The sequence below is a fragment of the Osmerus mordax genome, chromosome 1 (genome assembly GCF_038355195.1).
Source record: "Osmerus mordax isolate fOsmMor3 chromosome 1, fOsmMor3.pri, whole genome shotgun sequence".
In the NCBI taxonomy this organism is placed as follows: Eukaryota; Metazoa; Chordata; class Actinopteri; order Osmeriformes; family Osmeridae; genus Osmerus; species Osmerus mordax.
In genome coordinates, this window is record NC_090050.1 from 13,644,307 (window position 1) to 13,672,193 (window position 27,887).

General features: G+C 49.8%; 1 protein-coding gene across 1 annotated transcript; it reads right to left on the bottom strand.

Moving 5' to 3' along the window:
- Nucleotides 1–19: 19 nt before the first annotated feature.
- dnah1 (dynein, axonemal, heavy chain 1) lies at nucleotides 20–27,781 on the bottom strand. The gene is made up of 77 exons (XM_067246034.1): nucleotides 27,749–27,781; nucleotides 25,719–25,791; nucleotides 25,376–25,550; nucleotides 25,079–25,235; nucleotides 24,790–24,922; nucleotides 24,527–24,688; nucleotides 24,119–24,371; nucleotides 23,854–24,011; nucleotides 23,447–23,658; nucleotides 23,011–23,309; nucleotides 22,738–22,888; nucleotides 22,408–22,601; nucleotides 22,093–22,318; nucleotides 21,880–21,999; nucleotides 21,697–21,779; nucleotides 21,381–21,522; nucleotides 21,145–21,300; nucleotides 20,850–21,048; nucleotides 20,461–20,714; nucleotides 20,152–20,364; nucleotides 19,787–19,951; nucleotides 19,566–19,687; nucleotides 19,341–19,446; nucleotides 19,041–19,220; nucleotides 18,796–18,936; nucleotides 18,473–18,636; nucleotides 18,244–18,357; nucleotides 17,947–18,135; nucleotides 17,641–17,746; nucleotides 17,425–17,538; nucleotides 17,191–17,340; nucleotides 16,983–17,069; nucleotides 16,601–16,787; nucleotides 16,402–16,493; nucleotides 16,159–16,313; nucleotides 15,887–16,064; nucleotides 15,591–15,785; nucleotides 15,358–15,477; nucleotides 15,101–15,259; nucleotides 14,875–14,979; nucleotides 14,609–14,749; nucleotides 14,334–14,494; nucleotides 14,057–14,214; nucleotides 13,763–13,936; nucleotides 13,152–13,330; nucleotides 12,792–13,022; nucleotides 12,500–12,696; nucleotides 12,264–12,399; nucleotides 11,973–12,181; nucleotides 11,578–11,749; nucleotides 11,286–11,477; nucleotides 11,061–11,171; nucleotides 10,767–10,952; nucleotides 10,353–10,544; nucleotides 10,091–10,258; nucleotides 9,782–9,973; nucleotides 9,544–9,675; nucleotides 8,995–9,120; nucleotides 8,531–8,650; nucleotides 8,091–8,240; nucleotides 7,832–7,992; nucleotides 7,195–7,420; nucleotides 6,865–7,060; nucleotides 6,426–6,577; nucleotides 6,074–6,270; nucleotides 5,767–5,911; nucleotides 5,272–5,430; nucleotides 4,865–4,996; nucleotides 4,603–4,773; nucleotides 4,089–4,268; nucleotides 3,543–3,719; nucleotides 3,159–3,329; nucleotides 2,710–2,840; nucleotides 1,633–1,777; nucleotides 1,313–1,519; nucleotides 912–1,146; nucleotides 20–325 (listed from the first exon to the last, which is right to left on the bottom strand). The coding sequence occupies exons 1-77, from the start codon at nucleotides 27,779–27,781 to the stop codon at nucleotides 204–206; spliced, it is 12,456 nt and encodes a 4,151-aa protein (XP_067102135.1). The 3' UTR covers nucleotides 20–203.
- Nucleotides 27,782–27,887: the final 106 nt, after the last annotated feature.

Sequence of the window (27,887 nt, forward strand, 5' to 3'; positions counted from 1 at the left end):
GGTTGGCAAGGTAGCAATATACAATGTTTAAAACATGCTTAGCATGTCCATTTTAATTCAGAGAATAATCCACAATCCTGAACCTGTATTTTAGACCCTGTGGCAAAGACCCTGCTAGGGACAGGGTCTGTGCCACATGTCTATATAATGTGTGTGATCTTGTGTGTATGTGTAGTGTGTGTGTTGTGTACGTGTGTGTGTCTTCAGTAGTCTAGTGCACAGATGAGGGCCACCCCCTGTTTGATCCAGTGTCTCTGGGTCTGGTCTGTGGGCAGCTCCACAGCAATGACATAATTGGTAGAATGCCCAGTTGTTGACAGGGTTCCTACAGGGGAAAAGATTAACAAGAACAAAATGTGATATACCTGTGATGAATCGGGTATTTCAAAGTGATATTATGTGGATGGCAACAGCTTGCTGGTGATGGAAAACATTGAGTTGCACATAGTGAAATTGGATACTATAGTCAGGCTATTTTAAGCAACCAACTCAAGTGTATGCACAACTGCTATTAAACAGTCACATCAGTACTACACAGTTGCCCTTCACCATTCCATTGGTTTACCTGTTGAGTGTTCCTTTTAGTTTAGCAGCATTATCTAGCCATACTAGCATACTTACCATATATGGTTTGTCATAGACTTGCTAAATATTTGAGCATTTATTAGATTAACATGTAATCATTGTTTTTTTTTTTTTCATTTAGCAGAATATGATTATATGTTGTATAATCATAATTTAGCTATTACAGTTTGCCATGTTTGCCTAGCAAAATGATGTCCGATAGGTTTGATAAGGTTTTACCACTCAGAGGGTTTGACGCCCTGTGCCCTGAACTCTTACGACTGAGAGACCAGCTACACCCCTGGAGTTGCACACACTCTAGCCAGAACCTCTCCAGAGTCACTGACCGGCTCTAGTGAGGGTCTTGTAGATGGGGCAGATGTAGATCCCAGAGGAGGGAGCTTTGCGGTTGGGCTCAGGGACCATCCAGATGACAGCCATCTCTGTGTACAGCTCTTTGGGTCTGGACTGTTTGAGCAGGCCTTCCTGCCTGTCCCAGCAGGCTCCCTCCAGGAACAGACCGTGGATGTAGCAGCCCATGTCAGGACGCTCCTTCAACTCTGCAGACGACACCTTCATCACCTGGGGGGCGGGGGGGGGGGGAGGGGGGGGGTCAGGAAGGGGCAGAGAAAGGTTTGTCCCAGCACAAAGTGCATAGACCATTGAAACTTTTGTCTTCGTAGAGAAAATAACTTCTGTTTATGACAGCCATCCAGTCTGTTAGGGTAGGGGGAGCGTCCTTCCTCACCTTGAAGTCAAAACCAATGGTGTCTATGGAGACCACGGATCGACGAGCATAGTTCTGGAGTGTTCCTGTGAGGAAGGCCTGCGGGAAGAAGAAACCACTGATCCAGAACACCGCTGGGATCCCGTCAGAGATCCAGCCCTTCAAGAACTTGATCCTCAGGAGAAGGTCAGACACCCAGGAGGCCAGAGGCTTCAGGGATGGATAGGCCTGGAGGATGACAGTGGATGGGCAGTGTTTGAGAGACAAATACAACTGTATCAAATGGACTGATATAAACCATTATTACTATCATCTTTTCACAGTGTGTGTTTCTCTCTTGCCTTGCCCTTCCATATGTCCGGCACCACATTGATGAAAAGGCTGTTGGCCATGAGCTCCAGTTCTGATGACATCACCACTAAGCCCTTCAGAGCCTTCACTATGTCACTGAGACTCTGGGATATGACTTCCAGCAACCGGTTATACCTGAGAAACAGAGGAAGATGGTAGATGAATGACTGGAGGACCTGCTGGGTGAGCTGAGGGGTGTATGAGCAGCAGTGTTGGGGGAAGTTACTGGGAGTCAGGTGGCTGAGCGGTTAGGGAAGCGGGCTAGTAATCTGAAGGTTGTCAATTCGATTCCCCGGCTGTGCCAAATGACGTTGTGTCCTTGGGCAAGGCACTTCACCCTACTTGCCTCGGGGAGAATGTCCCTGTACTTAATGTAAGTCGCTCTGGATAAGAGCGTCTGCTAAATGACTAAAATGTAAATGTAAATGTACTCAAAAAAGTTATATATTAGTTATTACTTATTATTGTTCAGTAAGAGTAGTGTGATTAAGTTACATTATTACTTACTGTACAAAGTAATATTATTACTTATTATATTACTTTTACTATTACTTTTAATAGTAGCGAGTTGTGGAAACGGGTCGCCATCTCTCTTAAGGTTTAAAGTGGGTTTTTCGCTAGCTGCCAGCTTCCTTACTCTGGACACTTTCGAGGTGTTTTTTTAAGTTGTAAGTGCTGTTTTTGGAAGTAGATAGTATTTCGTTTGGCACAGTTTGCAGTTCACTTTAATTTTTTTTCCTATCTCTTCAATGAAAGAGAAATTGTGTGAATATTTCCACTCAAAAACGTTAGCTTACACGTTCTGCTGCCTGTTTGTCTGCAGCGTGAATCAAAGGCAAACACTGCGCCCAGGAATTGTTGTTTAGGCAACAATCTGTATTTCTAAGGCTATTTTAGTCTTTTGTTGAATTCATGCAGTAACTTGGACAATTAACGCAAGTTACTTAAATAAGTAACTGTAATAATATTACTCAATGTCAAAAACAAATGCGTCATATTACTTTGTTACTCACTTCAGTAATAATATGATGTAATATTCCCCCCAACCCTAATGAGGAGTGTATTACCTGATGACCTCCTGCAGCAGCACTGTGTTCATGGACTCCTCATACATGACTGGATACTTGGCCATGACCTCTACAACATTTATGAGTGGAGGGATCTTCTGCACTATACCTGCCACAATCTCTTCCACCATCTGCAGCAAGAGATATACACCATGACTGGTTAACCCAACCGTAATCTCCTTTTCAAAGAAAGTGTAAATGCTCACAAACAACATTATTGCCTTTGGAGATATGTGCATTGTTTAGTGTTGCCCTGTCACCAGAATAGTATCCAATGCATTATTATGGTGTTTTGTTACTAGGGAAATGTGACACACATCTAAACACATGCATCTATACAGGGTAAATATGCCACAACACCAAAAGTCCCTAGAAAGACAAGTAAAAAATGTGTTTATGACAAGCTGTCACCTATTGTCTACACGCACACACACACACACACACACTACCTCCTCTCTGCCCTTGCCCCCACTGGCAGCTGCTCTGGGCTGCAGTTTCAACACTGCTCCTAGCAGAGCAAACGTCTCATTCTGTGCAAAACTAATGTTAGCGTTGTCATGGAGACCGAAGATCTCAGGTGTGTCGTTGATGGGCAGGCCACGGATATAGTCCAGGTAGCCCTAAGGAGGGTGACCATGACAACCGGTCATTACAGTAACAAGCCACAAATTAACAAGCACTCATAGACACATTAAATGGACTGATGTAGGTGTCAGTTCTGGATAAGAGCGTCTGCTAAATGACGAAATGTAAATGTAAGTCTGGAACAATGCTGATGCACAATGGTGCATAGCGAGAACCAGGCCAAAGTCAGGTCTGCAGTGTGCCCTAACCTTGACGTCCAGCTCCGTGTTGATCTGTCTGTAGACTCCAGAGGGAGAGTAGGCGTGGTCGGGGTGGAGCACGGAGGGACAGTAGAAGTCCTCTAACACGTTGAGGATGCAGCGGCGGTCCCAGTCATCAGTCACACGCCCGCCGTAGTTGATTTCCCCGGCAGTGTACTTCAACACCTGGACACCAACATCAGTCCACAGGAGGTTTAAGGCAAACACACACACACACATTAACACACGCACACACACCACACACACACTGGGTACAGGCTCAAGGACATATACACATTCTGGCAAAACTGTCTAATCTTGTTCTAAGTGTTTACTACAGCACATGGCCCAAAGACCAGCGACTTCAATTTTGAATGTTTGCAGTATCTGTCTGGATCAAGAGGAGAGGTGAGAGAGGACACAGTTTAAACTGTTTAAACTGTCTGCAAATCGCTTGAATAAATGTAAGCGCTGCTAAGTAGGGCTAGTTGAAAACTAAATATTAGACAAGAATAAATCAAAAATACAATAAAGGGGGGGGGGGGGGTGTCCCACCTTGTAGGGAACGTCGTGGTACTCGTCCAAGAACATCTTCAGCTGGCTGATGCAGATACGCAGGTCTCCATCAGTGAAATCATACGGGATGTTGAAGCCCAACGGGCCGAACTTCTTGCGCTCGATGGTGTTCCCGTGGAACAGGCACAGGGACAGGAGCAGGCACTTGAACGCCGCAGTCTGGACCGCAAGAGAGGAGGGGGAGGGTGAGGCAGGGCCGAGGAGGGAGAAGATATGGTGCTGCTACTTCTACAAGTTCGACATGGCTCTCCGAAGCACAGATCTTAAGCTCGTACGGCGATGAATAAACGTAAAGAGCTGATTGGAGTCTAAGACTCCAATCTAAGAGTATGTGCTGTGGTCATCTGTGAACTGTGACTGAGCTGTAACAAGGGAGAGACAGACGACAGGCGAGGAGAGAGGGGGGTGAGAGGGAGGACGGGCACTCTCTTCCTCACCTTGAAGGAGAGGAGAGGTGAGGGAGAGCGAGATGGTGGGCGTGAGCCACACAGACCTTGGAGCAGGTTGTGATGAAGTCATCCGTGAGGCTCAGGTACGTCTTCAGCAGGTTGGCCTTGATGCCCCTGGGCGGCTCGATGGTCATCTTGGAGCCGTTCTGCAGGATGGCCACGGGGAACTTGTTGCTGGGCAGGCTGGTGAGCCACATACGGAAGTCCCTGTGTACCTGGAGAGAAGAAAACCCCACTTAGGGTGAGATGGTTCCATGCTAACAGTCAAGGGTGGGTCAGTTATGGACCTTTGTGGATGTGCCTTACCTTATCTGGGTCAATGTTCTCAATGAGTCTCTCCAGGGAGGGCATCCAGCTGGGAGCCAGGTGGCAGTTCTGGAAGAACACCCACTTCCCTCTCTCCATGGCACTGTGCATCAAAGCCTCGGCCCAGGGACCCTGGGAGGGAACAACACAAAGCAGGAGGGCCACATGGAGGTCTTCAGAGAGCTACGACCAGACAGCACATCAACACAGTCTGAAAGAGATACAGGACCTGGTGTGCCACACTCGGCTCAAAATACACCCAGTAATTAGCACCGAGGTGTCGAAACTGGGCTTTTCTTAGCAGGACAAATGAGAGTGACCTCATTTTATGAATAACGGTTTTCAGGTTTCCCCCCCCCCAGGGTGTGAGAGGGGGAGTGAGACCGTCGTCGTCTCCTGGTCCTCACCTGGCCCTGGCCCAGCGAGATGGCGCTCATCTTCTTGGAGAACTTCATGAGGTCAGCAAACTTGTACAGGTCAGCGGCAGGATCAGTCCCAGGGGAGAGGACGAAGATGAGGGGCGTGGAGGGGGACGACTCCTTAAACACCACGGACAGATCTGACGTCTGGGGGGGAAGTGGAGGGGCAGCGGAGGAGAACGGGACAGTCAGTGGAGGAGGGAGAACCATGAGAACCGGTAGAACTATGCACTCCTTGATCATCTGACGTGCTGCTGTTGATGCGCTGTTTGCACGTCGCTTTGGATGAAAGCAACAATACATTTTTCCAAAGCGACGTACAAATAGTGCATTTGTGTGCAACAGGGTGAACAACAACAGAAAATAGATTGATATCAGCAGCATTGGAAAAAGCCGTTAGATTTAGAGTGACTGTGTCTCTTGGAGAGAATGGGGCTGATAAAAGCCCCTGTGGAGTCTGAGGCCTGTGTTCTGTGTTCACACCTGGGGCTCGATGAAGCGCTGGCCCAGATGGGCAGCCACAAAGTCCTGCAGGCCATGAGTGAGGCGGTCAGCCCTCAGACAGCGCAGCACCAGTAACTTCTGGAAGGAGTCCAAGGTTGTGTTCAGTTTTCCTGGGACAGGCTCCCTATAAACCCCCACAGCCCCACACACACACAAATGTCAACCAAAGCTAAACATACGCACACACTGTAAACTGTCATGCTAAATATTTATCTGACTTTGACCCTCAGGCTCCAGTACGGTAAACAGTGTTGGGAGGGTGAGAGCGGGGGCTTGGGAGAGAGACCTGTGGGGCTCGTTGCTGTCAAAGATGGTCTTGAAGCCCTCTATGTGCTGGGAGAAGCTCTCAGGGAGGCTGCTGAAGGTGGGCAGGGCAGACAGAGCCAGGATGTCCTGCCAGGCTCGCACAGACAGCCAGCTCACCGCTGGGTTGGGCAGTTGCTGCTGGGGCATCCCTCCAGACAACATATACCTCCACTCCGCCTGGTACACACACACACACACGCACACACACACACACACACACACAGGGTATAAACACAGGCAAATCGGGACCACCACAATACTCTTTTATATCAGCACTGTAGAAGCGATGGAGATCATTCAGGGCAGGAAGGTTGAGGAGGAAATCTTCTCACCATGTCTATCTTGTCGTCGTTCATCATGATGCGAGCACACAGGAGGAAGGCGAACATGAGCTTGTGCTTCTCAAACAAGCTGCGGCACACGTTACTGTAGAGGCTGAAGGTGAAGAACTGGTTGATGTTGATGATCCTCTGCTCCACCGTGTCTGGGAGGGATACAGGGGCGTCAGCGGAGCAGTGAGCTGGACAGACGGTCTCATTCACTTTGTATTCATTTAGCAGATGCTTTTCTCCAAAGTGATGTACAAAGAGTGCACATAAGAACAGTAGAAGAACAAGGCTCAGAAGTGCATAGTTCTAGTCGTCTTTCAGTGGTCAGAGTCAAGAAAGGGTCTGTAATTAGTAGCCACATAGTATCCTATTTTCCCTAAAGTCATAAGTGTTTTTTTTAATTTATGTATCCAATCAATCTGTGCGTCTGTGTCGTCTCTACCTGCCCTGTCGGAGTTGCCGATGCCGGACAGGAAGATGCCCAGGAACCACTCCAGGGAGTACTGGTACATGGGGTCCACGTTGGACAGGTCCGACACGCAGAAGAAGAGGATCTGAGTGCGCACAGCCACAGGGATGTACTCCAGACGGGTGGCATCAATGTCCCGCTCCGTCTCCTCGGCAACCATCACTTTGGCCTGGCGGAGACATCAGCTTGTTACAGACACATGAATACATCCACGATTAAAGGTTGAGATGAACAAATAACTGAACAGTCAGTCAACTGAACAGGCTGTTAAAACATGGGCTGGTGATTTTGCTGGACACTGACCTTGATCTCCTCGGCTTTGACCTTGGAGGCACCCAGCACTCGGATGAGCTCCTCGTCATCCACAGGGTTGCCCTCTGACGAGCTGAGACGGAACAGGATCTGGTCCTCGATCTCCTTCAGCTCCTGCTTCATACGGGCGTTACTCACTATCAGCTGGTTCTTTGCCTCCTCCAGGTCAGGCCTCTCTTCAGCCACCACCCGGCCCAGCAGCTGGTCCTCCAAACCACTACACCAGACCATGTGCACACACACACACACACACATAGCCACACACACACACATCGGCACACACACACAGCCACACACACACATATCCGCACACACACATAGCCACACACACACAGCCCCACACAAACATCCGCACACACAGCCACGCACACAGCCACACACACACACATCCACACACACATCCGCACATTCACACAGCCATACACACACATACCCAGCCACACACACAGTCTCACACGCGTACACACAGCCACACAAATATAGCCACACAAATATAATCACATACACAAATACACACGACAAAGGTCAAAGTCAGGGTCCAGTTCAAATGAAAGAGAACCCTTCTGGTGCTAGGTTATGGATGACCATGGACAGGGAGGTGGTGACATCTTGTGAGCAGGCTGCGTACCTGGGGGACAGGGTGAAGTTAATGAGGGTGACCTTGGTGGAGATCTCAGGGGAGTAGTGTGGGTTGGGCAGCTTGGTGGTGATATACATCTTGAAGTCATCGTGGTAGGGAATGATTGCGTCTCCCAGCTTCAGAACCGTGCTGCCTTGCTGCTTGTAGGTCTGGGGAGAGAGAGTCACGTCAAGCAGATATGGAAGTTCTCATGACCATGAAAGGTTCACCCTGTTCAAAAGTAGGTTCGAGTCAGCTATGTACCAACCAGTCGCTGGAGAACAGGCTCCAGAGCAGGGTCCAGCTCCTCGCCTACATTCTCCAGTAGGCAGGGCTTCCCAAAGCGAATCGCATTCTCCAAACTCCTCAGGAAGTCCCGGTCACTCAGCTTCATCACATCCAATCCATTTTCCCGTTCCTGGGAGACAGGAACGCAGGGCCAGTTACACTGTGACCTGTACTCAACTAGCCTAGCCAGTAGCCAGTCATACTATGACATAGAAACAATTCTTATTCACATAACTACAACCATGGATTTCACATTTTCAAAACCTAATGGAATTGTACATGCATCATTTGTATGTGGCTCTGGATAAAACGAGTGTCTGCTAAATGTAAAAAATAGAGCTATTGTGATTTTTGGTTTAGCTTTCTAGCTCCATCTGTGGGTAGAGTGAGAGTGGTGCATGGGAGAGAAGAGGTTCGTACCATGTTCTTGACCCACTTGTTGGCCTGTCCCTGGGGGTCAATAAACAGAGGCCAGCGTTTGGAGTACTGAGTGATCACACCATTCTCCACTGACAGATTGTCCTTGGGTAAACCGGTAATCTAAATATATCCAAGGAAACAAGGAATCACACACGCACATCCACTTATCTTCACATAAACTGGTCATGCAGCATGTTTGTATGGTTTATATCGTTTACATATCCTGCGCACCTCCCCAAGGAAAATGTGAAATACATCCAAAGCACATTCATTCATTCATTCATTCATTCACAAAGTCATTTTAGTATCAAGGTGAACTGACCTCTGATTTTCGCTCACAATAGTGGAAACACAAACACACCGAAGGAACACACACACACACACACACACACACACACACACACACACACACACACCCATGTAGGAGACAGATGACACTGTGTGGTGTGTCAGGAGGTTCTGACCTGCCACGAGCGTATCTTGCCCTTGTCCCCCAGGGTGCTGATGAGGTTGGGATCTTTAGTGTGAGGAACACCTAGCTTTTGAAAACCTTGCAGCCACTCTTCTGCCATGGAGGCCCGGTACTCCCCCTAACAGATACACAAGAATGACATAAGGACACACACACATACACACACACACACAAATGTGTAACAGCAAGTAACATACATCACCAGCATCACTGTATTGTTTTATAAATGGGCAGACTGTAATATTCAGGAGGGGAACCACTTTCCTCAGGCCTCCAGGGAAATCTGTTCCCCCTGTGTTCTCAGTGTAAAAGACTGGTGCATACACCTATACACTATAAGCTAACACACGTGATTATATAAATCACATTCAGCTCAACCAAGCAACAAGAGAAAACGTCATGATTTCGCACACACGCAAGGAAGGGGGAACAGGGGAACGGAATTCTCCGGAACACCGTTATCGGCCGAGCTACTACGCACATAGGCGGCGGCAGGGTATGAACAAACAGTTAGTTGCAAGCCCTGGTAACAGCCACTTACAGTGAAAGGCCCCAGGTAGGCCACATATCCTGCTGCCAGCAGCACGTCTCCTGACACATTATTGACCATGTACTCCAGGTGCTGCACTGTCTCCTTCCAGCGCACCTTCTCATCAGCTAACCCTCCAATCAGCTACACACACACAGAACTTCATCAGCAACTTACAACCGGTACAGACAACAGACGACATGAATGAAAAAGAGCCGGTAAGGTTCGAACTGGACGCCGTGTCTCTGACCTTGTCTGCGCGGACCAGGCGGCACTCACACAGCTGGCACTTGGTGTCCAGCTCGTCCCTCTTGGCCAGGCAGTCGAGGTACTTGGCCTGCAGGGTGGCGATGCCCTCCTCCACTTTATCAAGCTTTGCCTTGGCATCGTCAAGGATGAGCTGCGTCGCAGCCAAGTCCTCTGAGGCCTCTTGAAGGGCTTGCTGCTCTCACACACACACACATACACACACACACAGTACAGTATTTACCAGTCAGTAACTAAGAACTTAAGAAGTTAACTGTGTGGGATGTGATCACTTTTCAAATAAAAGGCGTACCCTCTTTGGTTCCACACCCCTGGCCACAAAATGATACACATGCATGGCTCGCACCCACTGACAGATGGAGGTGCAGGCCTTGGATACTTTGGCTATGTTGGCTGGCTGGAACTCTTCATTATCAATGTATGGCTGAATTAATTTGATGACAGAATCTGGAATGTTTTCCTTACGTGGGTAAGAGGAGGAGAAGTTGGTGTCAGTGTGGAATACAAATTCAGCTTTGAGTCATTAGCAAATCGTGTCATTTCAACACTTCTACCTTGTCAAATTTGAAAAGCCCCTCCAAGAACTTGCCAGGGTCCTGCAACAGGCCCTTTCCAGGTTCCCAGTAGTCGTCCACCTTGGTGCCTGGCTTCTCCCCAGCCACCTTCTTGGGTTTAATGCCCTTCATGATGCACACTGCCTCCACAACCAGCCTCACCCCGTTGGGAGGACGCTGCATAGCTCGCACCTACAAACCCCCCGCCCCCGGTTACAAGTCCAGCTACGAAGCCACACAGCACATTTCTAAGTGTTCATTTAACACCGGGAGTATATATTTGACTTGTTACCCGTTTCTATAAACCCAATCTCATGAGCTGGACCTGAACACTCCTGGGGTTAAATGAACACTGCATGGAAAGTGCTGTTCACGAGAGGACACTAGCGTCCAGCTGCATAGAAGAGGCGGTACCTCTACGACGTCATTCTTGTTGAGAGACTTGAGGCTGGTGAGAGCAGCATCCAGTGCAGGCAGAGCCGCATCCAGGTCTTTCTGGGCGTCGGTAGCGATCTCCTGAGCAACGCTGGCCTTCTCTGAGGCCTTGGCCTCCTCCGCCTGCACGGCCGTGCGGGTCTCCTCTGCCACCACCGTGTCTTCCTAGCAACGCGCAGGGCAAGGTGTCAGACCACGCGGTGAGGAGGTTTGGGATTGATGGCCTGACTGGATGTGGTGGTGGAGGTCTGGAGCTGGTTGGGTGTGGGTTACCTTGATCTTCTCCATGGTGACCACGGTGTCCTTGGCAGCTTCCTCCAGCAGGGGTCTCATCATCTCCAGCTCCTCCTGCATCTTACTCACGTCCTCGGCTGTCCTCAGGAGCTACACACACACACACACACAGACACACAGACAGACACACACACACACACACACACAGGAAGTTGTAAGTCTTCTCTCGTTAATGGAAGCCTCTACAGAGCCCATTAGCCGTACCTTGTCTAGACCGGTCTTCATGCGCTGGCGGGCGCTGTGCAGCTCCTGCTTCTTGCCTCCGATGAGAGAAGAGAAGATGATGAGCAGCTCCAGGTAGCTCTTGGGGGTGACATAGTTGTAGCGGGACAGCTCAGCCAGGTACTGTTGACACTTCCTGGCCACCATTTGGTGGATCTCCACACACATCAAAGTCTAGGAACAAACAAACAGGTAAGAAAATCGATTGACACCCATTAGACACCCAAACGCACGCCCTGCTCCAAACACAGACACACACACATTCAGTCCTCACCATGCCTCTCATAGCAGTGGGGCCGGCCTCCAGCTCTGGCAGTTCACTGAGGAAGGAGGAAGCGACAGACTGCAGGGCATCTTCTGGCCAGGCGCTGAACCAGTCTAGAGTACAGCAGGTCACCAGGGAGGGGAACTGCCTCAACCGCGCACGGAACACCTCACCTATAGGGCTGCGGAGGGAGGGAGGGAGGGAGGGAGGGAGGGAGGGAGGGGAAAGGATGGCCGAGGGAGGGGGAAGGAGAGAGCAATGCCAGGAGAGGCGTAGGTAGAATAAGACAGAAGGGTAGTTATGAATGAAAAATCACTTCACAAAGTGCTCAAAGCACGCGAAGGAGGCCTCGAGCCTTTGCTGCCGGTCCGATCACATGGACAGGACTTGGGAAGTGAGCGGACCTCATGCAGAGCACGGTGTGGATGTTGCAGCGGACCCTCTTGATGTAAGCAGCCATCAGGTTGGCCTTGGTGGGCTGCTGGCCCAGGTCCTGCACCACGGGCTTCATGGCTGTGAGGATGCTCTCCTGCTCGTCCACCGCATACAGGTTGGGGACGTCCCCCGAGTTCAGGATGTTGTTCACGTCCTCCAGGAACGACTCGCTCTTGATCTGGACGCAAACACACGACACGGATGAGCGGCAGGGACGAGGGACAGCCGGGGGTCAGTGTGCCCGGGCCCAAGCCAGTTACCTGGGTATCCACAAACAGGAAGGTGATCTGGACGTTCTGCAGGCCAGCCTTCAGCATGATACTCTTGATGTCCTCCTTCCACTCGGCCAGGCCGTAGTTCTTGGAGAGCTCGATCTGGAAGCACTCGTAGTCTGAACTGGGAGGGACAGACGGAGAAGGAGCCTGAGAATGAACCTGGGACAGATACAGCCATGTTGACTACCTGTATGGGCCGGCCACCGAGTGGCGAGCCTCACATGTGAGTGGCCAGCTTGGTGAGAGACTGGCGCCCGCTGCCCCCCACACCCAGCAGCAGGGCGTTGCCCAGGGGCTGGCGCAGGATGCGGCTGATGCGACACACGTGCTGGATGGCGTCCATGAAGAGCACCAGCTTCATCTTGGTGGTACTGATCTGGTTGTAATCGTCCATATACTCCTCCATGACCCTGGCCAGCTGCCAAACAAAAACAGAGATGGGATGAGTTGTTTACTATTATGTCTCAACAGGTCTGTCAGTCTGACAGACCTGTGTTCCATCACACAGGTCACCTTTTCCTTGTCCTCAATGAGCTGGTAGACTTTGTTGTCGGTGCCTGGGATCATGAAGTCTCCAAACATGAGAGGCTGGGTGGATACAACCTCCTCAAAGCTGCAGCCAAACTCCTGGATGCGAGCCTGCAGCAGCTGGTCAAACCAGTCCCTGTCTTCCTTATTCACCAGGCGGTCCTGGAACACCCGGCAGCTCTCGTGGTACCACAGCTGCAGCAGGTGCACCTTGTCCTGGACACGGACACAGACACCATCCCATCAGATCCACGTACCTGGCGCTGGGTCTGATCCACATGCTCCTGTCTAACAATAGCTCTTTCGATAGCTCTCGTGAAACGGGATTTCTGGGGAGTCCAGTACCTCAGTCTTGGTGGCTTCGGCCATCAGGATGCCTTGGAAGACTTTGGAGAGGTCTCTGAGGTTGAAGGTGTAGTGGGACTTGGCTGGAGTGGGGAGCAGCTGGGAAGTGATGGTGGCATAGACGAGGATGGTGGCGTCCACCAGGGGCTCGTTGAGGGGCTGGATCTCTGGGACAGGTTCTGGTGGGGGCAAACAAGACATTGAGAAGACACCATGGAGCCCTTAATTTTGGGAAGGTTCTGAAATTATAACTTATTATATTTTAGACCGTTTCCTTTATATACAAACTGCTTTTACTGCAAAAAGAATATCCTGCGTAAAAAAGTGACGTGTCTCAAATAGTGATGAATAGATAATGCCTGTCTATGGTCTTTTATCTCCTGTCTCTACCTCATCTTCCCTCATTCTCCTCTCTCCTGTCTGACTTACTGCCTGGTTCTTTTTTACTCATATTTCCATCTGTGAAACAACAAAAACTCTGTTAGAGACCAACCCTGACCTCAGCAAGCGGCCCCATCCATCATCATGACCCACCACTGAAACAAGCCTCCTTAATCATCTCTACAACCAAATTCAGTCGGACACTCATTCATTTTTGACTTCTGACTTACCCATCCAGCTTCCCAGAATAGTGGAGAAGATTTTCCTCTTACTGGCGTCCTCCATCTCGGTGAAGGAGAGGAAGTTGAAATGGCGGGTGAAGCGCTGCGTGATGGGGTTTCTTCCCCCTCCTGGGGGACCCATCGCACAGGCAAAGTTGATGTCCACCAGGTTCTTGAAGGTTCCTGAATGAACAGAGCGAGGAAGATGAATGAGAAAAGAAACGAGGATTCCCCTCTCATATACAGGAAGCTCTGTGTGTCCCTGAGTCCCAGCACAGCCGTGGGGGGAGGAGGCGCCCGTACCGATCTGCTTCCTGTCGTACCAGCCTCCGTGGTCCATCCACTGCCGCAGCAGCTCTATGGGGGGCTGGGCCCCGTACGTCTCCAGCAGGGGCATGTTCAGGTCGTCAATGAAGAAGATGAAGTACTTGCCAAGGGGGGGCCCAAACACACCCTTCCGCCTAACAAAGAAACAGGGCTCCTTCTTTTAAAGCTCCCCAAACACATGACTAGACATCACAGTTAAGAACACCTTGGACTATCGCTATAACAGACTAGTATTAGCTTGTTGGGGGTGTACCTCTTGTCCAGCTTGCTGTCAATGTAATCTTGAGTCTGGTTGGCTGAGGTCCGAGCGGAGAACATGAGGAAGTGTGTGATGTACTCAGAAAACATGTTCTTCAGCAGCTTATCAGACATGGTGAGGGTCTTCCCTGTGCCAGTCGGGCCAATACACAGCACCTGGTGAACACAGCCCCACTTGATTACAACTAAACCTTCACTCACATACTTTTCAAGCCAGACGCACACAGGACACACCTTAGGGATGAGAAGGGAGAGATAGGGTACACTCACAGGTTTCTTATTGGACAGCAACATGTCCATCAGGAAGGACATGCGTACTGTGTCTTGGGTGGGCACGATGATGTCAGAGTAGCTTGTCTCCGGGGTGATGACCACATCCTGGGCAGAGTTCATCCAGCTGACCCACTTAACCTGCAGACCAGGGCAGGAAACCACAAGTTGTCCCAAAGTACTGCACATATATTTTCATCAAAATCTCTAAACATTTCATTCCAGTGTGTGTTTTATTTCCCTAATTGCATTTTTGAAAACTCAACCTTCCTCCCTTTTTCTTCCTCCTCTTCCTCAGTAAAGTTACTGATCCCTGCATCATCCAGCTGGTAGTCATACACCAGGCCCTCTTGTGGGAAAAGCAGGCCGATCTACCAGACATGAATTAACACACTGATGCAGTTACAAACACACAAAGAGCTAAAGTCCTACCACATGACGTGTAATAAACTCTACTGGGCTGCCTGAGGGAGCCTCATCATGACCTCTGACCTTCTCCTCGGCCATCTTGCCCCGGAGCCACGCACTGAAGCGCTGGCAGCTGGGGGCGTCTCCTGTGGCGCCCACACTCCAGATCAGGGAGAAGATGAACCAGGGCTCTATAAGCTCATTCAGACGCTCCAGCTTGTCCTGGAGAGGTGGCCTCTCACCCTGCCCAGGAACATGACACAGAGGCATCGTGGAAGGTCTTCACCCTGCACACATACTGATGACACACAACACACTGCAGCATGTTGCCGCCAGCTGACCTCTCGGGGGATGAAGGGCTGGAAGAAGCAGTCCAGCAGTTTCAGGAGGCTGCAGGTGAGGTTGCTGTCCATGGAGGTTATGACCTCTTTGACGGATTTGCGCAAAAAGGTGATGGAGTCCTACAAAAAACACAGACGGGATCAGTGTCTTTATGTCTTTATGTCAGGCTTGACACACACACAAGCTATTTCGTATGTTTCCCAGACTCTCTCCCATGTTCTCTGTCTGCTACCTGGAGGAACCTGGTGAAGAGGGAGTTCAGCTGGTCTGTGTAGGGCTGGAAAGGCTCAGGGACCTTCCTGAGCCAGCACTCTGTGAAAGGTGTGAGTCCCAGGATGCTGGGCTCCAGGTACACCATCCCACAGCGAGATACCGTGGCTGGGGAGGCCACTGCTAGGTCCTCCACCTCAAACATCAAGGTCATAACCTGGAGGACACACACACAGCACAGCACAGTCCCGACATCAGAACGGACTGAATTAATAAACTCTGTCAATCCGATGGATAAAGGTGGAAGGCTCTTTTTACGTCTGTCAGTTTGATGATCTCTCCAGAGCTCAGACAGAGTTTTTTGTTGTCGTCCAGCACGGTGTTCATATTCTCAATCCACACGGCGTCCACCGGTCCGTCGAACATATACCACTTCTTCTCCTCATCCATGGTGCTCGTCCCCCCCCGGATGAGGGACGAGAGGATTCCATCGGTCCTGCAGGGACCGCAGAGAGGGAAGGGAGTGCTGAGTGAGCGTGTGTGTTTTTGCGGGAACGCTAACGACGTTGTGTGGCTGTGTACGTTCTCACCACTCATGGGTCAGCAGGTCAAACTCTCCATAGAGCTGTCCCATGGTAATGGACTTGGGGTTGAGGACATGAATATGAACAACCTCATACACCCCACCGCTCACTGACGGCTGGCCCTGCAGGGCTGTTATGGCCGCACCCAGGATCTCATAGCACTAACGCACAAACGGACCAAAAGAAACTCTCTCAGAGGCAAACCAACACTAAGATGATGTTCAGGAAGAGATCAGAATGAAAGCAGACCTTGGTTTTCCCAGAGCCAGATGGTCCCACCAGCATCAGGCCATGTCTCACGACAGTGGTTTCATACAGCTGGATACACTTGGTGATATATGCTACAGTATCAGATGGACGAGAGAGACGTGAGAAAGACGCACACCACATGGTCATCTTCCGCGGCCGTAGAGTATGCGTGTAGGTGTGTGTGTGTGTCCTTACGAACCATCCACATCCTTGAGGTACTTCTTGGTGCAGACGTCTCGGATTGACTTCTCCAGGGTGCCGTAGTCGATGGGCTCCTCTTTGATCTTGGGGAAAAGGTCCGACACGATGCCGTAAAAGAGCTTGAGGTCGTCTTGGAGGAACTTGGGGACGTTGACGTCTCTTATAGCCCGCAGACAGATCAGCTCCTGGGTGAGGTACAAGGAAAATGGTCAATCGTGTTTTTGTTGGACGAAAATAGGAACAATGCTTATTTTTCAGGGTATAGTTCAGTGGAAGAGAATTTGACGGCAAATCAGGTTGCAGATACAAATCCCCCCTCTGTATGGTGCCTCACTTTGGATAAAAGGGTTTGTTTTCAGCAGAATCACAAATATACATACCTCATTCATATCAGGATTTTCTCTCTTTAGGTTTCCAGCTGCAGAGATCACGGTCTTCACAGCCCTCATCCCAAAGTCATAATGATCCTGCATACAGAACCAAGCACAAGAACATCAGGATTAAGACTCTGCCTAACAGTCCTGGTTGAAGTCATTAACATACTGCAGGCCAAGCTGTCTGTTCTGTCCATGCAGCCTAGAGGCCCACCTGGGAGCTGAGCTGCTCTGAGGACAGTTTGAAGGTGGTAGTGATCTTCTTAGAAAGAACTTTGGCATCACTGAAGCCAAAGGAGTAGAGGGAGATCTCAGCAATCATGGCATAGTCAGGGACCATCATAGCAACAGGACGGAACAGGGCCTGGAAATAACAAATACAAATGTCAGTAGGACCTTTCGGTCATCATTGGAGACAGTGCAGGGAGAGTAAGGAGTGAGGATCCACCTTGAGGTTATCTGGCAGTTCAGTGCGCCCTGCATAACCAGGGTTCATGGTAATGAAGACAGCACAGGAGGCCACCAGTGGAATTTCTACCCCCTCAAACACAAAGCGCTCCACCTGTCAAGACATAATGAACACGTTTAAAACATGAGTGTCTACTCGTCCTATCATCTGGGAATCAGATACCAGTACTTCTGTGCCATTCCAATTCCAGCCCACCCTCTGTTGCTGGGCTTTCTGGATAGTTGTGATCTGTTGGGCTACCACAGACAGCACCTCCACATCAATGCGGTTAAACTCGTCAAAACATGCCCAGGCTCCAGAGCTGCAGGACAGACAAGATGACAGAAAAGGTGCCTTATCATTTGAAGCCACTTTCATGAACTTTCACCGTGAATGACTCATAATATTCACCAACAAAGTCAAAACGTTCAACTGTTACAGTGGGCAACTTTTTTCCTTTGTATTTTACAACAACATTTCCAGTGCTTTAGGGGTGTTACATATGTGCTAGGTCGGTCTCACCTGGCCAGTCCCTTGAGGAACTTGCCCATAGCGATGAAGTCCAGCTGGTCAGAGCAGTTGAACACCACAGTCTGGATGGCCAGGGCCTTCCCCAGGTCTTTGGTGGTCTCGGTCTTCCCTGTTCCTGCTGGACCTGCAGGAGCCCCCCCAAACTTCAGGTGCAGTGCTCCTGTGAGGGTCAGATAGCACCTGTGAAGATAGGAAGGAGGGGTCACTTTAGAATGACTTCATAACCCTTTTCATGAACAAGACGTGTGAGAACACTACCTTAGACACTCCCTGACAGCCTGGACTTACCTGTCTGTGAGGGGGGTGATGACCAGACGTCCAGAGTTACCCAGGTACTCATATCCATACAGGAACTCTGCATTCACAGCACGGATATACAGGTCATCTCTGGCCCAGTAATACCTGGAACGGGTTTGAACACAGTACACCAGTCAGCTGAGCATGTGCTGTGCCTTTCACAAGAATACCCAGGACCAGCCTGGGAGCTGTGGGGTCAGGGGATGGACGCAGGTTCAACCTGAGCTGGCTGATCCACTCAAAGTCATTGACACTACACACTCCTTCATCCACCAGCTTGGCAGACACGTCCTTGGCGTGGACCTCGATGACGATGAGGGCGGAGAGGACGGCCCTCTGCATCCTGGACAGGCGCCCCCTCACCAGCTGCACCAGGTCACCCAGCTGCACAGAACACCTTCATGCATTACTCTCCCGAGGCTGTAGGGACTTGGATACTAGGATTGTGTTTTTTACACTAAGGGATATAATACACCAGCTTGATGAGGTCAAAATGAAGCACAGGAAGAGCAGCCTTGGTCTGACCAACCTGCTTCCCCTCACCTGGGCCTGTAGCTGGGGGTAGAGACGGCTACCCATGTCTCCCTGCTCCAGGGCCCCAGACACCTCCGTGGTCCAGAAGGTCTGACAGCCAGCAATGACCACCTGCCCCGGCCATGACAACACCCAGGTGGTACGCGGTTCCTGAGGGGAAGGAAACACGGTCAAATGAGCTCCTCTGTTTGCTCTTTCAGTTTCTGGATCTCTACCGCACTGAGATGTGGAGGAGTTTGCTGGCAGGGCCTGACCTGTGGGTAGGCCTGAAGGGAGCGTTGAATCTGGTCCCTCAGACTGGCCTTCATAGACTTTTCCACTTCCCTCAGCCAGTCCTCCACATTCCCAGAGGGCCACACTGGCACACTGAGCATCACCTCCTCACCCTCACCGGAGTACATGTGGGTGATCTTCAAGTCTGGCTGGAACTTCAACTGCAGGTCAGACAGGGTGTTACGAGGTTATTCAGCTGACGCAAACATGTTCTACTTGTTATTCTGTGTCTCTAGAAGTCATATGGGTTCAGAGAGGGGAGAGAGAGAATGAAGACAAACCCGAGCAATGTTCTCGAAGCACTTGCGTAGATGAGGCTGGACCGCAGTAGGATCTTTGGTCTGGGACAAAATCTCCAACAGCTCATCATCTGACAAGAAATAGAATCTGAAAAATTGGAAACACAGAACGAGTTAGATCTTTAAAACGCTGTCAGTTGTTGAGCAGACAGCAGGTCAGGTGGTGCGTACAGAGCAACAGGCCAAGTTAGCAGGCGCACAGCCTACCTGGGGAAAGATCCCCTCTTAGTCTCCAGGTACTCGGTCAGCCCCTTCTGGACCAGCTCCAGCAGCTTGTTACAGTCCTTCAGACTGTCCAACAGGCGGGGGTCTGGACACAGGTCGATAACCTACAAACACACACACTCCAAAGCATGACCTCCTTCCCCATGTCTGTCTACGGTATGCCTTGCTGTTGTACGTGGTTGTTAGGGAGGGCAGGGTCGGACCTGTTTGTTGTCGTGAGCCCTCGTCATGACCTTCCTCCAGGTGCGCTCCATGGTCTGGTACCTCTTGCCCTCCACAGGCAGCTGGCGGTTGATGTCGTCAGAGCTGAAGATGGGCTCCAGGTAGAGCCAGGAGCGCTGGCATGTCAGCCACTCTTCCAGCACATCCTGCCAGCAGAGGGCAGCACAGCGTGAGGGCTGAGTAATGCTCACCAGGAACTGGTTCTCACTGAACGGGCATCGGAGTGAGCGTTCAAATCGACACGAATGCTTTCGATTGTGGAATTCAAACGCATTCAATCCACATTATTTACTAGAAGTTCATCCGTATCATTTGGGACTTCAGCCTCCTTTCGCTTAAAATGTACCTGCGTCATCCTGAGCTTGGTCTCCCAGGCGCTGATGCGCTCCTCGAAGGGCTTCTTGTAAGGGGAGAAGGACATGCTCTGGGTCATGACGATGTGGTCATCCAGGAGCTGGGAGGCCTCGTCCGGGCTCTTCAGGATGTACGTGCCCGTCTCCTTGTAAGGCAGCACCTCGAACATCACCGTGGACCACTCATTCTCCATCTTATTCAGGGCCTAGATGGACGGAGAGGAGGGCAAGAACATTCTTTACGGAACTTTTGTTGAGCTCCGTGTATTTTGGACGGCTCGCTTTCCGGCACGATCCAGTACCTGCTCGATGGCGTACTCCTTCCCCGCCACCTCGGCCACGTGGGCTATCTCACTGACGTGGTCCTGCAGGCCCAGCTCCAGGCAGCGGGAGAAGGTCAGGTTGGCTTTGGGCTTCACGTTCATGTGGATGCGGTCCGACAGCAGCTCCCAGTGACGGGCCCGCATCCCAGGGTTCCTCAGGCCCTGGATCAGGGGGATGGACGGTCGGAACTCGTCGATCTTTTCCCGGATCTCCGACGCCACCTCCTGACAGGCTGGGAGGGAGGTGGTGTACAGCATGTGAGAGAGGGAGAACAAATACATGGAGAAGAAGGGAAAAGAAAGAGTAGGAGAGAGGGAAAAAAAGAGAGCAAACTGCCTCTTGTGCCTCTTTGGTCAGGACTCCTTACCGGGGATGTCCTTAAACTGTTTGACACACTTGTGCATGGTCTTGAAGGCGTCTGTGACGTTTCGCTCCAGCAGCTCGGGGTCGATGGTGGACAGCGGGTCGTTGAGCCAGCTCTCGTGCCAGCGCAGCCAGTCTGACGTGGTGGTCCACAGGTCTCTGAAGGGCTGGAAGTCCCTGCTGAGCTTCTGCAAACGCTCGTACTGCAACACACGCAACATACGGCTCCAACGTACGCCGAGGATTCCAAGCGATCGTTTTATTTCAGGATAATAGCGGGCTATCGAGGCCCTACTCACGTTGGTGACGGGGAGTCCAAACAGGCGTTCCCGGTTGTTGTAGGTCTGGGCCATGGTCTGGGATTCCTTCAGCTGCTTTCCCACACGCCTCACCTCGTTGGCCACCTCGTGGGCTCTGCTCACGTCGGTGTAGGCGGCGAAGCCGGCCACCAGCATCTACAACCACACAGGTGATCAGCAACTTCCTCAGCGCGCCAGAAGGCTCCGCTCATAGATGCTGTCCCTTCCCCACCGACCTGCAGAGAGTCAATGCGCTCCTGGAAGTTGTTCTGGTCGGCCAGCTGGATCTTGTGGAAGCGTTCTTCGTCCTCCAAGTGCTGCTCTGATACTGTCTCCATCTGGGTCACGATCTTGTGTGACCATGCCATGGCTGTCCACCTGCGCAGAGACCGACGATGGACACTCCTTCACTCCTCACTGAATATCTTAATTCCCTGCTTCGCCCTGTATAGCGTAAGGTATCCAAGCTAGAGGATGTGACCACAATCTTATCTCAACATCCCACAGAGATTTGAAAGCACATTTTGTGCGACGATGGATGGTTTGTCTTACTTTCCGTTGAAGTCTTCATTTGACAGACTGTAGAAGAACTCGTCAATCAGCTCGTAGTCTGACATGGCTTTAGATAGGAGCTCCTACGGGGAGATTTGGAGAGGGAGATCAAATCAGACGTCAAATCAAAGGTCTCTGAGGCCATACGGCTTTCTTTCTTATTGTATGAATATCAGTCTGAACCTCATGGGCCTTCAGCTGCTCTGGGATCTGCTTCATCCAATCGCGCTGCTCGGAAAGCTCCTCAATGCTGTTGGGTTTCTCGTACAGTTTCATGCTGATGGCCTTGCACTCTTCACATGCCTTGAACAGAATGGCTTAGTGTACCCAGTATCTCACTCACGAAACAAACACACCCAAACCCGTGTGTTTTCTACGCACACAGGACGGACTCACCTCTTCCACTTGCTTGTGCAGTTTGATAACAAGCCGGTCGAGCACAGCGTTGGCCAAGGCTTTGCGTTTCTTGGACAGATTCTGGCGTACACTATTCACACTGACAGTGAAAGGTCCGATGACTATGGAGGCAGGGATGGAGTGGTCCAGAGTCTCCTGCTCCTTCAGGTGCTGCACCACCTCCTTCTTCACCTCCTGGGGAGTCTGGCTCTCCTGACTGTGGGCTCTGCACGGGAGAAACACAAAGAACGTCGGCAGCTCGCACGGAAAAATGTGTCGGACAAGTTTATTATGAGGGGCTGAGGTAGGTCTTACGTGAGGAAGGTGTCAATGTTGGAGTTGTGCAGTTCCAGGTGCTTCTCATACTCGCAGGCGTAGGCCTTTAGAGGTATGGCTGCCTGACGCAGGGCTTGACGGATCACCTCTCTCAGCTCGGAGACCACAGGCTCCAACAGACCCACAGACTCCAACAGGGGAATTCCACTGATGAACATCTTCTGCATCACAAACTAAGAGAGAAAGGCTAAGTTACCTTCACATCGTCATTGTGAAACGTCATCATCCTCACCGTGTCTGGAGCAAAGCTATTTGAATTGACAGATTTTTACTGTAAATGTCTTTATCAGTTCATCCTGTTTATCTTGCCTTGTCCAGTTGAGGTACGTTGTGTGTGGACAGTACTCCCTTATCAAACAAAGTCATGAGAGATGTTTCAAAGTTCTCCAGAGGAGTGCTGTAATGGACTCCAGTCTGGTCCAGAACCAGATCTACCAGGAACAGAGGGTTCTTCTTAGGCCTGAATACAAAGCAGACACATAATCAACACACATCCCCTCACAAAATGATACAGTGTACAAGTAGAATAATGCAATTCGAACAATTAGAATGCATAACAAGACAGCTATAAACGCAGCTGACTTGTAAGGGCTGTTGATGAGGTCAGACCCCCAGATCAGGTCCTGAGGACAGGAGAGGACACTGTGGCAGGCGTCCAGCAGCAGCTGGGCAAAGCTGACCATCGAGTCCTGAACCAGGAAGCGCAGGGAGTCCTGCAGGTTGTAGCGCACCAGGCCCATGAGGCTGCACAGCTTGGACATCCTGTACACCTCCCAGCGGGACTCAGACAGACTGTACCAGCCAGGCCCCACTTCTCTCAGGCTGTAGCGCACGCCATTACACAGCGTGGTCACTAACGAGTCTCTCAGGAACAGCTGTACCTGAAGGGTTTCAAATGTATACAGTACAGGGATGTTAGACGAGGCCTCAATGTATGCTACGGTCGGAACAACGGATGTAAGTCTAAGCCTTTGTGGTTTCTACTGTGTTGGGAGTGTCGGAAGTGTTGACATCTTACCTGTGCATGTGTCTGAGACTGGGTGACCTCAAATTCTTCCAGACGCAGCGATTTGGTGAAGGTTACATGGAAGAGGCTCATGGCTGCCACTCTGTTACACTCGGCTCGCACTTTGGACAAGGCAGAGATCACCTCTGGCTTGGTCAGCAGGGAGTGGAAGGCAAATGCAGCTCGGTTCTTCTCAAAGGGGTAGTCAGGGACATACACTAACCCTATGGACATGCACGTTAAGGAGACGTTCCACATGATTTACACAATATATCTTTGATACTGAAGGTTATATGACAATATGTTACAGTAGCACACCAGCAAAACTCCCTTATACTTGAGGAGTACACTGTTTTCTACTGAGTTCTACTGTTCTCCCTGCAGTCCCAGTTCCCTACTGTAAACACCAGTGATCTCACCCTCCTGGGGCACACACTCAGGATCTTCCTGAGGCAGAGTGATGTGGGAGAACTCCTCAGGGTTGGACAGCACCACTCTGTCAAAGCTGATTCTGTTCATGGTGCGGTCGAAATCCAGCTGTATCTCCTTCCCCAGACGACCTACACACTCCTCCAGACTGCATGTATACGACATATAAAACACGAGAAACAAAAATGGGGGGGGATCTGACACAGACACACAATCAAATGCGACTGGGGAAAAAAGTACAGCCATACTTCTCACATTTTGAGTCGAAGGCCAGGTGTGGAGAGGGCGTATTTCTGTATGCGGTTGAGGCTTTGGGAGTTCAAAGACGGGGTGCCGCTCCACACAGGCATGCAGTCGACAGACAGGTGGTAGAGCAGCAGGGCCTCGGTGTTGTCCCTCCAGCGATGGGCAAACTGCACCCGCTGGCAGAAGACCCGAGGGTCCTCAGCACTGAACAGCAGCCTGATCCTGGGAACCCAGTACTGAGTGGCGGTCAGATGGTACACACCTACAGTACAGACCACAGGAACAGGGCATCACAATTGTAAAAAAGCTAATGAAGTACAGTGATACAATGGAAAGAATAGACAGACATAGGATCATCTCATGAGGGAAACAAAGTATCTTGTACTTGGATCTAACAAATTCTAGCACAGTATTTGCCTTGGATTTTCTGGGCCCCATTAAGAACAGGATTTCCCTCTGCATCTTTGATATGCCCGCTGCTATCAGCCTTCTGGACCAGGTAAAGGCCTTTCTCCTGGCAGTAGTTTAGGACACCAACAAACTGCCAGCTGTACTCTATAGTGGGGCTTTTTGGGTCCTCTTCAGAATCAAAGGAAAAGGAATAAACAAAAAAGCATGTACTGTAAATGCATTGTATATACTAACTGTTTTTGAGAGTCATGCATGTAAAATGACTGTACCTGGAGGTATTTTGTCAATTGTGGGCAGCAGGGCTTTAGCAGGTATAGGTTTGCGGTCAGTTGATCCAGGATCACAGCCCAGGGCAAGCCAGTCTTGAGGGGTCCGACAGTCATACTCTTCATTGTCAAAAACCTAGAAAAAAAAATCAGTCCACTATTATTGAGAAATAGCTACTCTCCTGCCATGGATAGCATCTGGTATGGTCAAACCAAAATTCTAAAACATATGCACTATTATTCTGGAAACCAAGGAGAATTTAGCAGACATGGCCTGTGATATGGGTCTCACCTCTAGAGGCAGGTAGTTTGCCACTGGTGGGAGTGGACTGTCTGGGGTGGTCACACATTCCTCTGTTCCCTGGTGGCGAGACATCAGGAGATTTGAGTCAATGCCTTCCTCTTCCAGGAGCTGGGCGATGTCCAGCTGTAGGTACTGCCGTCTGCGTCTGATAGAAAGTGAAGTGATGAACATTAACAGCATTTTAAAAAGTACAACTTTAATTGGAGCAAAAGTTATACATTACGTTACTTGAATACAAAGGGTCGATCACGTCTCTGTTTAATCTGAGCTGTGGCCTACACACACCTTTCAATCTCTATCTTGCGAGGGATCTCTCCTGGCAGGCTGTTGTAGGGCAGCTGGACCTTGGCTGTGTGACCTCCTGGGGCAAAGTCAGTCTGCTGCTGGATCTGGGTGCTGGGTCCATGGCTGTCCTTCTCAACAAGGCTGTGTAGTTCATGGGGTGTCCAGAAGGTGGTCACTGTGAGCAGAGTGCACACAGGATATATTATATTGATAGAAATATGTATATGCCATTATAAATTTCCAGTGGTTAACAGTCTGTAGAAGTATTTGTGAAAACATAACACTCATATACAGTATGTCTCCTCATCAATTCAAAGCTCCATATGTTGTGCATGAGCCCCACCTTTTGGAGTGTTGCACTCATACCCAGCTTGGCAGAGTAAACTCTGTTGGGTCACTGGTCCATCTGTGCAAGGCTTAAGTAAGTAAGACAAAACATGTATTAATACTGTGGCATTACAACACAATGAATATTGCTAACCGTAGCCTGAATGTATGCCACAAATGACAGTAGCTACCTGAAGTCTTGGTTTGGCTGCAGTTGTAATGAGTTCAGAGTAGTACCCTTTCTGCTCAATCAGAGGGTACTTTCTTATTGGAGGTAGTTTTGTGTGACCTTGTATGGGTGGTAACTTGGGCTCTGCAGGTTTGATGGGTGGATGTGGAACTAATAATGTACCAAATCCATGAGGATGGTCGTGGAGTCCCTGCTTTGCCTCCATCTTCCCACAGGTCACCTGTCACCTGTCACAAAGGAAGAATTACAATGTTGGTGCAATCTGAGGAAGTAGGCGACCTCTAGGTTTTAGCACTTCCTGAATCAAATCCAGTATCTTCAAGCCTTAAGTTGCGTTACTGACATAACATGGCATGACATAATTTGTCGATTGACCAAGTTACATTACATTACATTACAGATACAAAATAAAGCTAAATTAACGTTAGCTAAACTGTTGTGATTACAGTACTGCAGTAGGCTATAGAGCTACTGTAATCACGTTGGTTCCCATCTGGCAAAGTTACAGTATGAAGTTCGAGCGAACTTGTTACTATAGTACAGACCTGCTATAAAAAGCTTTTACTTGATGCTCTCCATTCTGAAATTACTTTAGAAGGTGCTATTCGTTTTCAAACATCAAACTTTTGCTTGGAGTTGACTTTCCATGAACCTAACGCCGTTTCTTTTTCAGGTGAAATCTCGGTTTCTATGTAGACTAGTTAACAGAGCAAAAGTGGAGGACGCGGCAACGGTTGTCAGGGACTTTATCCTGTCAAACAGCTGAGCGTGGAGTGCCAAAGCACGTGACCTAATGCACTAAAGAAATTACGTGGCAAGAAGAACAATCGGTTGCTGGGGCGCAAATAGGCTCACTTTCATTTATGCTACAATATACTTAAAGCTATAATTGGTCACTACTAAATAAACTGCACCAAATACAGAATAATACAACTCCTGCTAGCTGAACCTTTTTCAAGGGATGTCAATCATTTATTTGTGCCCATTACAATACTTTTGCAAATGATCATGAGGGTAATGATAATGGTGATGATGATGAGATAATACACTGGAATGGACAGTCCTGTGCTCAAATTAGTGAACCTTCCTGTCCCACCAAGGCCAGCCTGAATGTGTTTGGCAGGAGAGAAGCCCCACTGACCCGTGCTATCCCCACACCCCTGGGTCACAAGGCCTCCATAGCCTACCACTCGTTTCCCATGGCAGATGACAGAAAACATGCCTCCTGGCCCGACCCCCAGAGTATGAATCTCATAGACCTGCCTAAGATGTACCAAGCATAAACTATTTGTTTTCCATGTTTGAACTCTCACGTGTTACACTGGATTGAATGACCCACTGCAGAGTGAACTGGAGACAGAGAACATGTGAGGAGTCGGACAGTGTCATGATAAGACATTCTTCTCTTTGAAAATTACTGAGAAGAGAAGCATGACAGAAAAAAAATTAAATGCAAAGGGAATGTGTTGTCTTTTGTGCTCTTCTTCATCCTTGTTTTTGTCAGCTACAGTTTAAATTAAATCACAGTTCATCCAAGGCTCTTCTGACTTGGCTCTGGTTGGCTAACCATGTTAACCATTAGTGGTTAGAGAGGATGAGCTCACTCACCAGGGGAACTCAGTCCCACCATCCTATTGGATGACCGCACCAACGATTAACTAACATCTAAGAATGACATTATCATATCAGAGCGCCAGGCCGTTTGATGTTCACAGCCCTCCTTGGTCTACGCAGCTTCATTAATTGTTTGCAGCTGCGTAATAAGGCAATGAGATCAGGCAAAGGAACTTGTTAAAATGAACCAAAGAAAATCTTATAAGCCCCAGTGTCTCTGATGAGGTGTCGGTCCTGCGAACGTAGATGTGAGCCAGGGCTTGGCGGGCGATCATGGTCGCGGCTGAAGCTAGAATCTACCACTGCTCTTAGGTTTATCAAACATATCTGCGTTTGGAAGTTATTTGCGGTGGAGCTGATTAGAATCTAACAAGTTTGTCA

Bases quoted from the DNA above. Each gene is read 5' to 3' on its own strand.
- dnah1 (XM_067246034.1), bottom strand. From the start codon at position 27,781: ATGATCGCCCGCCAAGCCCTGGCTCACATCTAC. The intron at 25,236-25,375 runs GTGTGTGTAGGC...ACTTTCTATCAG, and splicing joins CGCAAGATAGAGATTGAAAG to ACGCAGACGGCAGTACCTAC. The intron at 22,602-22,737 runs GCAAGATAAACA...TTTCTCTCTTAG, and splicing joins ACGTACCTCAACTGGACAAG to TTTGTGATGCAGAAGATGTT.